The sequence below is a fragment of the Seriola lalandi genome, unplaced genomic scaffold, assembly GCF_002814215.2.
Source record: "Seriola lalandi dorsalis isolate HSWRI2012SDOR001 ecotype SW California unplaced genomic scaffold, Sedor1 jcf7180002054581, whole genome shotgun sequence".
Classification (NCBI taxonomy): Eukaryota; Metazoa; Chordata; class Actinopteri; order Carangiformes; family Carangidae; genus Seriola; species Seriola lalandi.
Window position 1 is genome coordinate 2233435 of NW_019525134.1, and position 12010 is coordinate 2245444.

A 12010-nucleotide genomic window follows, 5' to 3' on the forward strand; every position below is an offset into this window, starting at 1 on the left:
AGAGAGAGAGAGAGAGAGAGAGAGAGAGAGAGAGAGAGAGAGAGAGAGAAGCTGTTTGTTTGTGCGATGAGGAAGTTGCTTTTGCTTCAAGAAAACGGAAGAAAGAAATAAAGAGAAAGACGCAGAGCGAGTTTCCCAGTGAAGCACGCAAAGAAATGGCCAGTGTAGTCAGCAAGGAAGTGGCTGGATAGCGTTTGTTGTGAGGGGAGGGGCCGCTGTAGAGGGAGGGCAGACCTCATCGACCGAGGGGGAACATTGGCGCGCACACACACAAAAACACACAGACACACACCAGGAAGCCCAGCAGAGGAAGGGGGTGGGGTTGTGTAGGCGGGGTCCTCTCTCTTTCTCTCTCTCGGCGTCCAGACGACTTGTTCTGAAGGGAAAACACTGATGTGTCCAGGCAGGCCCTGAAGAGGGGAATCACAGGCAGAAAGAGGAGAGGAGGGAAAGAAGACGGAAAGGGAAAAAGAAAGGAAGAATCATGGAGGAGGAAGAGGAGGAGGTGCTGTGCTACTTGGACAGGGTGCTGGAGGAGGAGGAGGAGGTGTTTGATTATGGAGATGGGGAGCTGGATCCCATCACTCCGAGACATAGACAGTTCAAGGTGAGACAGCGGCTGGACAGCTGGATGCAGGGACAAACACACACACACACACACACACACATGTAGACACTTTAACTACTCTGTCACAGTGACCAGGCTTGAAGTCTTGCATAAATCTAGCAAAGTGGAAAGTGTTGTTGGTGTGTTGGCACGATGTGGCGTCATGTGCTGCTACGTGTGCCTTTCAGCCATCTGTGCTGCAAGCGTGTGTGTGTGTGTGTGTGTGTGTGTGTGTGTGTGTGTGTGTACTCCACCCAGTAGTTGAATTGACAGAAAGCAGAGCTGCCCGCCTCACTCTTGATGTCAGCTCTGTTACCAGTGTATTTCTGTATGAGAAGCAAAACTTAGAAGAGCGCACACAGGAGCAGGTTGGAAAAATCCTTTCACCGACCGTGTCTTTCTCATCCTGCCCTCTCGCCACACAGTAGCTCTTTGTACAGCAGAAGGAAAATACTCCCGCTGCTGGAAAAAATAGTTTTTCCCTTCCTGTCCTGTCTTTTTTTTCATCCTGCTGGTACATATTTGTTGCTGAAGCTTAACACGTCACCAACAAACACACGGAGCCTTTGAGCTGTTGCATGTTTAACTTGACAATGAAGTGCATTTCAGGGCAGCTACACTGATCTGGAATCTTATCTCCCACCATAAAAACCTCAGGAGTCTTGTACAAAGTTTATCTGGCATTTCAACAAGAACACAATGGCATTTGTTAGAAGGAAGAAAAAAGTCTGAAGATGTGGCCGTGCATCTGGTTTGTGGTGCTTAAAATAAGTGGCGAGCACTGCAGCAGTACTTGCATATCGAAGAGTTTCAAGAAAGTGACTCATCTCCAGTTTCAATTGCTAGTCAGGAAAATGACCTTTCATTTTCTTCAAGAAACACCATCGTTGAGACAGGTTCCATTTATTTTGGAGCGGCCCAGCTCCAGCGGTCATGGATAATGTTTTCAGCCAGCAACAAAGTTGTGACACTAAAACAGTGACGGACTGGATAGATATAGCGACAGATGTTCAGAGTATGGAGAGAATGACCTTCTTGCTAAATCTGTGGGACGATAAATTCTTTCAATAATTGGAAAAATGATGATTACTGATCCGTTACTGTTTGAACTGACATGTATTTCCATCAGTTTAATGTTTGCATGGATGCGTATAGGTGACCAACTGTATTTAAAAAAAGAACAGGTGAATAACATGAGGCATGAACCTGCCCCTGCTTCTGATTCACTATAAACTCTCACTGTTACGTCAACATCCATCACAGGATTTTAATATGGAGCCTATTTTATACTTAATGGGCTGTTTGCAATCATAAAAATATTCGTGGGAAAATCGAATGGTTTCTGCCAAATCTCTGCTCTAACATCAGTGTCAGAAGGTGGACGTCAGTCATGATTGGGTTAAAACGATGAGGTCATGGCTCCTTCCTTGTCTTATCAGGCGTAGCTGGAGTGCTGATATCATTGTGAGGATCTGGCTGTGTTAATAATTAATCTTCCTTTCTGCTCCCATGGCTCTTTCTTTGGCCTTCCTTGAAGTACATATCTGACACTTCTGTGTAACCCGGACTAAAACTCTCCAGTTTATTGCTGTCAGGCTGAGGATGTGTCTCTGCAGCGGCGGGCAAAGAGTGAAAGTCTGTCTTGGTGTGGTTGACTCTTTTTAACAAGCTTCATGAATAAATAGACCTGAGCTGAGTGTTTCCAGCTCGGTGCCACTCATGGTATTTGATATACCATTGTTTTATATACACTCACTGAGCACTTCATTAGGAACGCCACACTAATACTGGGTAGTTCCTCACAAAATGTTGACATGACTGCAATTAAACCAGTTTAAGACGACTTTTCCTCTGTGACATGATTTATTATACTGCTGGAAGTCGTGGTTAGAAGATGGTCCACTGTGGCCTTAAAGGGAAGCACATGGTCTAACTCTTCGGTATTCAGACCGATCGATCAGTATTAAGGCCCAAGGTGTGCCAAGAAAACTTTCCGCACACCATCACACCTGCAACTTGGACTGTTGACACAAGGCAGGTTGGATACAGGGATTCAAACTCTGACCCTACCATCTGCTGCCTCAGCACAAATCCAGATCCATCAGACCAGGCTACGTTCTTCCAGTCTTCCCCTCAGTCTGAGTCCACTGCAGCCTCGGGTTTCTGTTCTTGGTGACAGGAAGTGGAAGTCTGTCCATTCTCCTCTGATGTCTCATCAACAGTGTGTTTCAGTCAGAACTGCCGCTCACTGGATGGTTTTCTTTGTCTTTTTTATTTTGGCTTCATTCTGAGTAAAAACTCGCATACTCACTTCAGCAGCTTCAGAAACATTCAAACCACAATCACAGTCAAACTCACGGAGATCACATGATTTTCTCTCTCTGATGTGTGACATTAACCGAAGCTCCTGAGCTACATGTTTTGCTAATAAAGTGCTCAGTGAGTGTGTGTAACCGGCGTTATTATCTTCACACCTTCTCACAGTGTGAAATCCATTATAACCGAGGCTTTCTGACGAGAGGAGCTGGCACAGGTGTTGATACCAAACATCTGGAATAGTGTGTGTGCTGCTCTGCACAGACACAGTTCGTCAGCACAGTTCATGTTCATACATAAAACAAAGAGAGGTTTACTTTTGTTTCATCATCTAATACTTTGCTGTACACATGCCACACAAAATACAAGCTACAATCTAAAACGACCCTTAATTATTACTAGTCTCTAACTGAGTAATAAAGAGAGATGCTCCACCACAGATGATCCGCCAGTACTTACAACAACATTTGAAGACACATGAATTTGAATTAAACAACAAAGCAAGTTCATAACATCCAATCATTTGGTCTCTATTCATTTCCTTAAATTGAATCACGGCTGAACATGTTGAAATTATTCACCAGAGAATCCCACAGTTTGACTCCACACATCTGCACACATCTGCTTTAATGTATTACGTGCAAACTGAGGGGTTAGTACAAAATTGGCTTCTTTGATCATCACCGTCAGATCTTAACACAAACAGCTTCTGTCAATTCTCAGGCAGTAATCTGTGTTTGGCTTCAAACATGACGAACAAAGTTTTGAATCCAGCCGAGTCCTTCACTTTTATCACCCTTGACTTGATAAACAGTCTGTTCTCTAGAATCAGTTCATTTATAATTTATATAGCTCTTTTCCGTAGTGAATATCCTTGATCTATAATTGATTTATTTGTGAGAACTTCAACGTTTGAAATGCCGTATAATCCAGTTTATGATACAGACACTTTTGTCTGTGTTTAAACTACATGAGGTTTATGGTCCATGTTGACACCAACAATAGGAGAGTGTGTGACATGTAGATGAGGATTAAATTCCCAAAGATGTGAATGAAAGTCTGACTTGTCTGTCTCATGTGTTCCACTGCTTCCTGCCCAGTGCATGCTGGGATAGTCTTCACCCTGCTTCATTAGGGATAAGCACGAAGATGGATGAATGAATTTAATGGATTTATTCTGTGATAATGTAGAATATCAAAAGCAAGACTGTCAAACATGTCACCTCAGTTAACCTTCTCCAGCTCGTTACTTCTCACTTTTACTCATAAAGTTTTTCTGCTCAGACTAGTGTTTTCCTCAGCACAGGCATCAAAGACAAGTGAGTCTTGTTTTGCGCCGGCGTGTTTCTCAAACATGATTAGGGTGGTGGTTTTCCTGATATTGAAGTCAGAATGAAAATAAATAACTGTCTGAGAGCGCTTGGTGTAAGACTTGCCACAGAGGAAACAAGCCATTTAGATGTTTTTAGATGAGCGCAGACGCCCAATTCACACAGCTGCTGCTCATTCCTACACACTGTGGATGTGTGTATATTATCACGTTTACCTGATGTGGTAACTGCAGTGGGATCATGCAGGAAAGGAGCTTGAGTCATGGTGTGGAATTAGTTAGAAATAAAATGTGGGAACAAATATGTCAGAAAAGGATCTTTGGTTTATGTGTGTGTGTGTGTGTGTGTGTGTGTGTGTGTGTGTGTGTGTGTGTGTGTGTGTGTGATATATTACTGTATGTATCATTATTACAGTCAGATCTGTTTTATCTTGCAGGGAGACACAGAGAAGGGGCTGGAAATGAAGAAACTGGTGCTGTCTGGTTTCTTGGCCAGCGAGGAGATTTACATTAACCAGCTGGAGGCCCTGCTACTGGTGAGAGACACACACACACACACACACACACACACACACACACACAATGCAAAAAATGTTCCTCTGCCCTTGACGGTGGATGTTTAAAGGAGATAATTTCTTCATTGTCGGGCTAATTCTCTTATATTTTGGATCACCGTGTCGAGGTTCATGTAGCAGCATTTGCATTTCGTTGCTGCCGCTGTGTCAGTTGTTGCTGTGTCATTTGGTGCAAGCCCCTTTGAACTACTGGAGCACTTTTTGTGGTTAATGGTCAAACTTAGAGCAGGACCACAGTCACTGCAGTTTCCTGAAGCACTAACATTAACATGCTTCCCCATGCGCAGCCTCTGTCATATCCTGCCGCTGTCAGCCGCTCACTGCACTCTGACTGACATGTAGTCAGTTTGATATCGAATGCAGCATTAAGCAACACTGAAAATTTGTTTAGTTACACACCACTTACAGTAGAAACCTGCAGAAAAAGCAGTTGTTAGTATACAGTCAATGAGATTAACAAAAGACTGCAATAATACTGTGTTTCAGTTCCCTCTGTTTCAACTGACAACACAAGTCATTTTACAATTCAGCCAAAAAAGACTTTGTTCCTGTCCCTCTCTACTTCCTCAGTCATTGAGAGAATGTCTAAAAACACAAGGTGTGATCACACTTAAATATAAATTTTTCTATATACAGTATATTTGACAGATTTTAGCTTACTCTGCCAAATTAAAGGCAAGACTGCAGGATTAGTCAACAACCCTAACACAGTCACAAGCAGCTCATGTGCATTAGTAATCCTAAATGTCATCTCTGGTCGCTAAAGGTTATGGTGGTGCATTCGACAAAATCGAGAAAGACTGATGATATCTGAGGGTCAGAGGCCTTCTCACCTGCGAAAGGTTTAATACAACTTCTGTGCTGTAGATGTGTGTATTGAGAGTTTGCTGTGTGGAAATAGAGATGAAGATAGAACTTTATGAGGGTAACCAGTCTGCAAATCCATTCATCTATCTAAACACATTTGTCAAGCCGGATGAGGGCTCTTCAGCCGGCAGCTGTGCCATCACATGTGGACCATGCAGGGGGCGTCGACTGTCTGCAGTCATTGTCGGTGCTTTTAAATGAGCCGGCCTGTCTGATTAGCCGTCATACAACCCCTGCAATCAGTGGGAGAATGACTCATCATCATCTCTGGAGGACTTTTGCTTCCATGACGTGAAAGCCTTTATGTTTTCACTGTTATTCAGCCCCCCGCCCCCCCACCATGCCCACTCCACACATATCTATGATTAACTGAGCTGGGAGAGCTGCTATGAAATCTGACTGGTCAGACACAGCACAGCACAGAAGAGGGTCACCCAATTACTGAGCAGAGAGGCTAAGATTGCATCCTTATCTCTGTGTGACACATCGCCAGTTCAGAAACTTTTCTTTTCTTTTTTTTTTTTTTGACCCAATTAGGCCACCGATTGGCCAATTAACTTCCCTGGATTGTACTCGCAGCCTGTTCTGAAATGAGATTAGAGTTTAAAATAAACTTCATGACATAGTAAAATGCTGTATGAACATATTTTATGTCATGCGCTGCCTAGCTTTCCAGTTCTTGATACGTTTATTTTACATCTGAATCGTTATCTGTGATTGGTCCTTGGCTAACCCTAACCCTGATTTTCCAGCCCATGCGTCCTCTGAAAGCCACAGCCACAACCTCCCAGCCCGTGCTGACCATCCAGCAGATAGAGACCATCTTCTACAAAATCCAGGACATCTTCGAGATCCACAAGGAGTTCTACGACGCCCTCTTACCCAACATCCAGCAGTGGGACGAGAAGGTCACTGTGGGACATTTGTTCCAGAAGCTGGTGAGTCTGACGTGGGCTTTTTTCACCCCTCCATCGGCTGCAGGGTGCACGGCTGTAGATTTACAGTGTATTCTCACTGTTTGTGCTCCGAGAGTCACCTTTCTAAATTAGACTATGTGCGCATAACTGTGTTTGTGTGTGTTTGTGTGTGTGTGTGTGTGTGTGTGTGGGGGGGGGTTCTGTCATAACATTGGGGACAAATGTCAGACTAAAGACCAGTTAATTGAAGATGGCTTGTCCAATTGAGGACAAAGGTCATGTCCTAATTTGGAAAAAGCTGATGTTCGAGTCAGAGGTCAGTGTCGGGGTTAGGGTTAGTCTCCAGGAAATTAATTAAAGTCTTATCCATGATAACATCTGGGTGTGTGTGGGTGTGTGTGTGTGTGTGTGTGTGTATGTGTGTGTGTGTATAGACGTCTTAACGTGAGCTTTGCAGAGAGGATACAATAATCTGAACAGGGCTTCTTACATATACTGTACAGTGTGTATGTTTGACATACTGTAGACAAGCTGATGCAACGTGTTGCAACAGAGACTTTGGACTGAGATGTCAAACTGGACCTCTGGTAGGAAAAATAAATCCAGATAGAAATTTCATTGACAAGGTAATGACATTTAGTGTGTAAAATCCAAATGCAGTCATCAGTAAAAATTGTTAATTTCAGTGGCCAATTTGAATTTCATGTGGTGGTGCGAGCAGCAGTGTGGCTGGTGTGATGGAGGTAAATAAACCCTGGCACACTGTGTGCTGTTAGTTCGCCCTGAGTGCGTCCCACTGTGGGCAGGCAGCAACAGAATATTATGGTTCATAATTTTCCTGGACTGGAAACTAGACGGAAAAACAAACACTCTATTTAGTGGCAGAGAGCTGCTCCAACTCCACCTGACAGTAACAGCAGGGTTTGGCTCTAAAGCTGGGAGCCTCAGAAAACCAGAGAAAATCCACAAGTAGAGAAAAAACCAATGATTATTATCATGCTGTTGCTGTTGACAAGGTCGAACATTTACATGGTGTGTTCAAATTTCTCTCTTCTCTCGAGTGTCATTACCATGACTTTCATTGCCTCATTTTTACGATAGATTTTTAAAAGATAATGGTCAATGAACTCATCGTTACTTCCTCTGGCATCATTGTAATGCCATGTGAAAACTGTAGCTGAAAGACACTGTAACTGCTGTAGTGTCAAATAATAGTATTGTCAAAAGACCTAAACTAAGAAAGAGCCAACTTGCCATGAATAATGGAGGACTTAACTGGAATAAATGAAAACACATGATAGTTAAACTCCATCAGCAGCCAGCTAAAGGTGAATAACTGAATTAATGATTAAACATGTCCCACCTTTAGTTTCCGGCCATGTTTTTGGATCTCAGGAGATGCGATTTATTCTTGCAAATGAGCTGTGAATGAATCAGACGTCCAATTATGAAAGACCCTGTGACATTTTGCCAAGACATGAGCACATTGTTGTTTTGACTAGAGGACAAGAGTAAAGTGTCATGCCAGCTCAGACAAATAAACACCTCACAACTACGACTTTGGCGTCTATTTTAGTCTTTTAAAAAAGAGTAGATATCGTCTGAAGTTGTAAAACAGCTCTGGCTCTGTTGTCAATGATTCAGTGTTTTTGTCTGTGGGCTGGTAGGTTTAATTTAGAACCGGAAGTAGGTTTACTAAGTGACTGATTAAGTTACGGAGAAGCAGACCTCATATCCGTGCAACGGACAAGATCTTAGGCTTTTTAAAAGTGGAACGACAAACAGTAGACTGTAGGCCTGATCTCATTATCAGTGTTTGACTACATATTCCTGGATAAAATCGAGGTGTCATATTGTTCTCGTGGCTCGTGTAAAGCTACGTGTACATGCAACCTTTTGGTTTTAAACTTAACAACTCTACTAGAATGACTGAGAGAATCTCAGGCCATGATTATGAGGAAACTGGTGAGGATGTCGATCTTATTCTGATATGAAACCTGGTTTGTTGACATCTTTCACTTTTGGTTTTCAACATCTCACAAAGTTTCAGTTGTATTTTGGCTTATGAAAATATTGTTATTAGCAGTAACCCACTATGACTCAAAGAATGCAATTTCTGGTTTTATTCTGTGGGTATAAATAAGGTTGTGTTAACTCAAAATATTTATTCAAGTTTGGACACAGTAATCCCTGCATCTACAGGCCAGCTGGGAGAGCATTCCTATGGAGGGCCAGCATTCATATTAAATGTTGATCTGTCAGCATTTGGTAACAGGATTTAATGAAACATTTATTTAAGATTCTACTAAACATTCAGAGGGGAAGATGTGTCAGCAGCTCAGGCACATTGATTAGCGATGCGCTCGTGAGCTTATGTTTAGTGGCAGAGAAACTGAGCAGAGCTCTGGTGTAGAAATATGATTCTTTTAGTAGTTCAAGTGCGTCCTCCCGGGCCCCTCCTCTGTGGGGACCCCACGAGATACACCACCAAGTGACACCTATTAGTGTAGTCATCAGCTCCCATCTGTGCTGCGTATATGTGCGTTCATGAGCATGTCATGTGGCAGCTAAACATTTAGTCAGAGTGACAGTGTGAGAGTACAGATGGCAGTGTAATTAGCCGCTCCGCTCCCTGCTGCTCCTCGTCAGCAGCATGGAGGCCGCTGGAGCAACACAGTGGGACAGAGCTACAAAAGCGGCAGACGCAGGATAGAAGCCAACCACAGTTCCAACTTTTTCTCACCTTTTTCAGTCAAGAGAAGGGCTCAGCTGCATCCTGTGTCTGCCAGGACTGCACCAAATTATCCAAGTCCCTGGAGGCATGAAGTGGGGAGGGTCTAATCAGGGAACAGTCCTGGTTCTTAGGAGAATTTTGGATAAATAAATGCGTTTCTGTAGACATGCCTCCATCTCTTAAGGCTAATTATAACTGTAGTATCGTGGGTAACTGCTCGTTACCTTTGTAGACATGCTAGTAGTGATGGCTCTGTGATGCCGATGTCAGTCAGCTGGTCCAGACTAAAATACCTCAAGAACTGTTGGTCAGACTACAATGAAATTTTACACAGACATTCATGGTCCCAAGAGGATAATGCTGACGGACTCTGGTTCCTCCAGCAACACCAGGCATTTTTTTTAGCATTTAGCTCAAAGCATTTCTGTGGCTAAATCCAGCCTCACAGAAAGGTTAGCATGTCTAAGGACTCTGTCTTGTCCTCAGGACCCAGAGTTCTGCTGTCCAGGTTTTTTTACTAGAGTATTGTATGTTATTCATGATAAAGTCATGATGAGGAGATATCACAGTGTTGGCGGTTTAATTCAACCCATTCTGGGTGAGGATCATCTATCTTTGAGATTTGTATTTATGTCTAAGTGACACTGAGATGCTAGTCATTACATCATCTGAGAGTGAGTAGTGCAGTGAAGTCCTCATGGTGTGATTATACTACTATACTGCAGTCATATCTCACTAGTCATGTGCATGGCTTTCTGGGTTTGAGTGTTAAAGACCAACGGGTGTAAAGACGTGTAGAGTGTGTTTCAGCAACAGGAGGAGCTACGGCTTGTTGGAGACGACAGAGAAAGATGCGTGTCCGATGTCCTGATTATATACTGGGATTTCACACATGCAGGATATAGATACTGCTAATTGCTCAGTATTCATTGCACTGATGTGAAATGTCTGTTTAAACGTTTCTTTACTGTGTTTGTGTTTTTTTTCTTTAACAGATCTGAACCATATAAACTGTGATAACAGCAGATACTCTGTTCTCTAAAATAATAATTCAAAACAGGTGTTATATGTTACACTCAGGCCTGTATGCACAAGGTATTTAGATATTTCATATATAGTTTGGACTGCAGCTTCCTGCTGTTCAACACGTCAGACGGGCATTTTGATCCAGAAAGTAAGTTTCGGTTTCTAGTCATCATTGTAATGCTGAGCCCGCTCTCTTTCTGTTTGTTGTTTTCCCGCCCACCACTTTGACCTGAGCTCTTGTTGTTTGAAGTGCAGGCTCTATATTCGGAGCGTAGCTCAAAGTCCTGCGTCTCTGTGAGGGACAGAGCTTGAGGGGTTTCACACCGGTCACAGTTTGTCCAAACAACGTGATGGACTGATGAAACACCACGATCACGTCATTCTGCTCGGTTTGTACTTTCCAGCCAAGCTGCCAAGTGAAAAAGTCTATCTTTAGAGATTCAGTGATCGTACGTTGTGGTTTCTCTCTTCCATCCAAGGTTTTGGTTTGATATAATGAAGTCGGCAGTTATGATGAGGTCATGCACAGACGCTTGTTTGTCTGACCTCTTGTCTATTTAAGTCATTATGTGGCTCAACTTTTGTGTCAGAATTGTGACTCTATCCAGAAATATCTGTTGGCTATTTGTTTTATCGTCACCATCATCTGTTCTTACTAAAAACGTATTGATCCACAATGTGTTTTAAATGTCAAATGAAACTGGGTGATTCCCTCACAGCTTCTCTCTTGAGGCCGACTCTGAGAGGAACTGGAAGGAGAGGAAACGAAAAAAGAGCAGGAGGAGGGGGATTGAAGAAGAAAAGTAACAAGTCTTACTCATTCACTCTTTTCAGCTCAATCTAATTTGGTTGCTTTAATGGGACGCATTCAGCTCTTCAGCCCAGCCATTCAAGCAGAGCTGTAGCAGGATGCATATTCATGCACTGCTGGTCTGCAGCTTGTTACAATGCTCATACAGTGCTGCAGAGAGGGGCTGTTAATGAAAGGGAAGAGAAAAGAGAAAGTGACTCTGTTTCAATCAGGGGGACTGCACAGAGCCACCAGTGGAGTGGCATCATGGGAATGTGATTAGCTTTTGTTCACTGACAATGCTGTGCTGCATGTGTAACTGTGGGTGTGTGTGTGTGTGTGAGGGTGTATGCTGAGAGAGCAAAGGAGGGAACGCCGCTCTCTTTTCAACTATCCACTTAAGGCAAAATTATGATGGGAATAGAATATCATATCATATCATCTCATCTACCAGGGCTGTGTATGAATTTTAATATAGTTGTGTGACATGCAGAGGTATGGAGGTGCTAATGAATGCTAAAGGTGAATACATTGTTTTACTCACTCCATTTCTCCTGCACATTAACTAACGTCCCTTATTCCGTCTCTTGTCATGTGACCCAGGCCAGTCAGCTGGGTGTGTACAAAGCCTTTGTGGACAACTACAAGGTGGCGCTAGAGACGGCAGAGAAATGCAGCCAAGCCAACAGCCAGTTCCAGAAGATATCTGAGGTGAGTTCATGATAAGATGATGATGATGAGAGACTCGGAGAGCGGACGGAGGGATGTGAGGAGAACATGTCTGAATAGTAGTGGTGTAGATTTGGAGAGATCAAGTTTTAGTCATTAGCATAATTACCACCAACACA

General features: G+C 43.1%; 1 protein-coding gene across 3 annotated transcripts in view; it reads left to right on the plus strand.

The window, feature by feature from the left end:
* abr (ABR activator of RhoGEF and GTPase) overlaps positions 1 to 12010 on the plus strand; it is a 119910-nt gene that overhangs the window by 50683 nt on the left and 57217 nt on the right. For all 3 annotated transcript variants that reach the window (XM_023418241.2, XM_023418242.2, XM_087177131.1), the window contains exons 3-5: positions 4691 to 4789; positions 6448 to 6633; positions 11766 to 11873. In XM_023418241.2, the coding sequence (XP_023274009.1) occupies positions 4691 to 4789; positions 6448 to 6633; positions 11766 to 11873 (393 nt within the window). The remainder of the gene's footprint in view (positions 1 to 4690; positions 4790 to 6447; positions 6634 to 11765; positions 11874 to 12010) is intronic.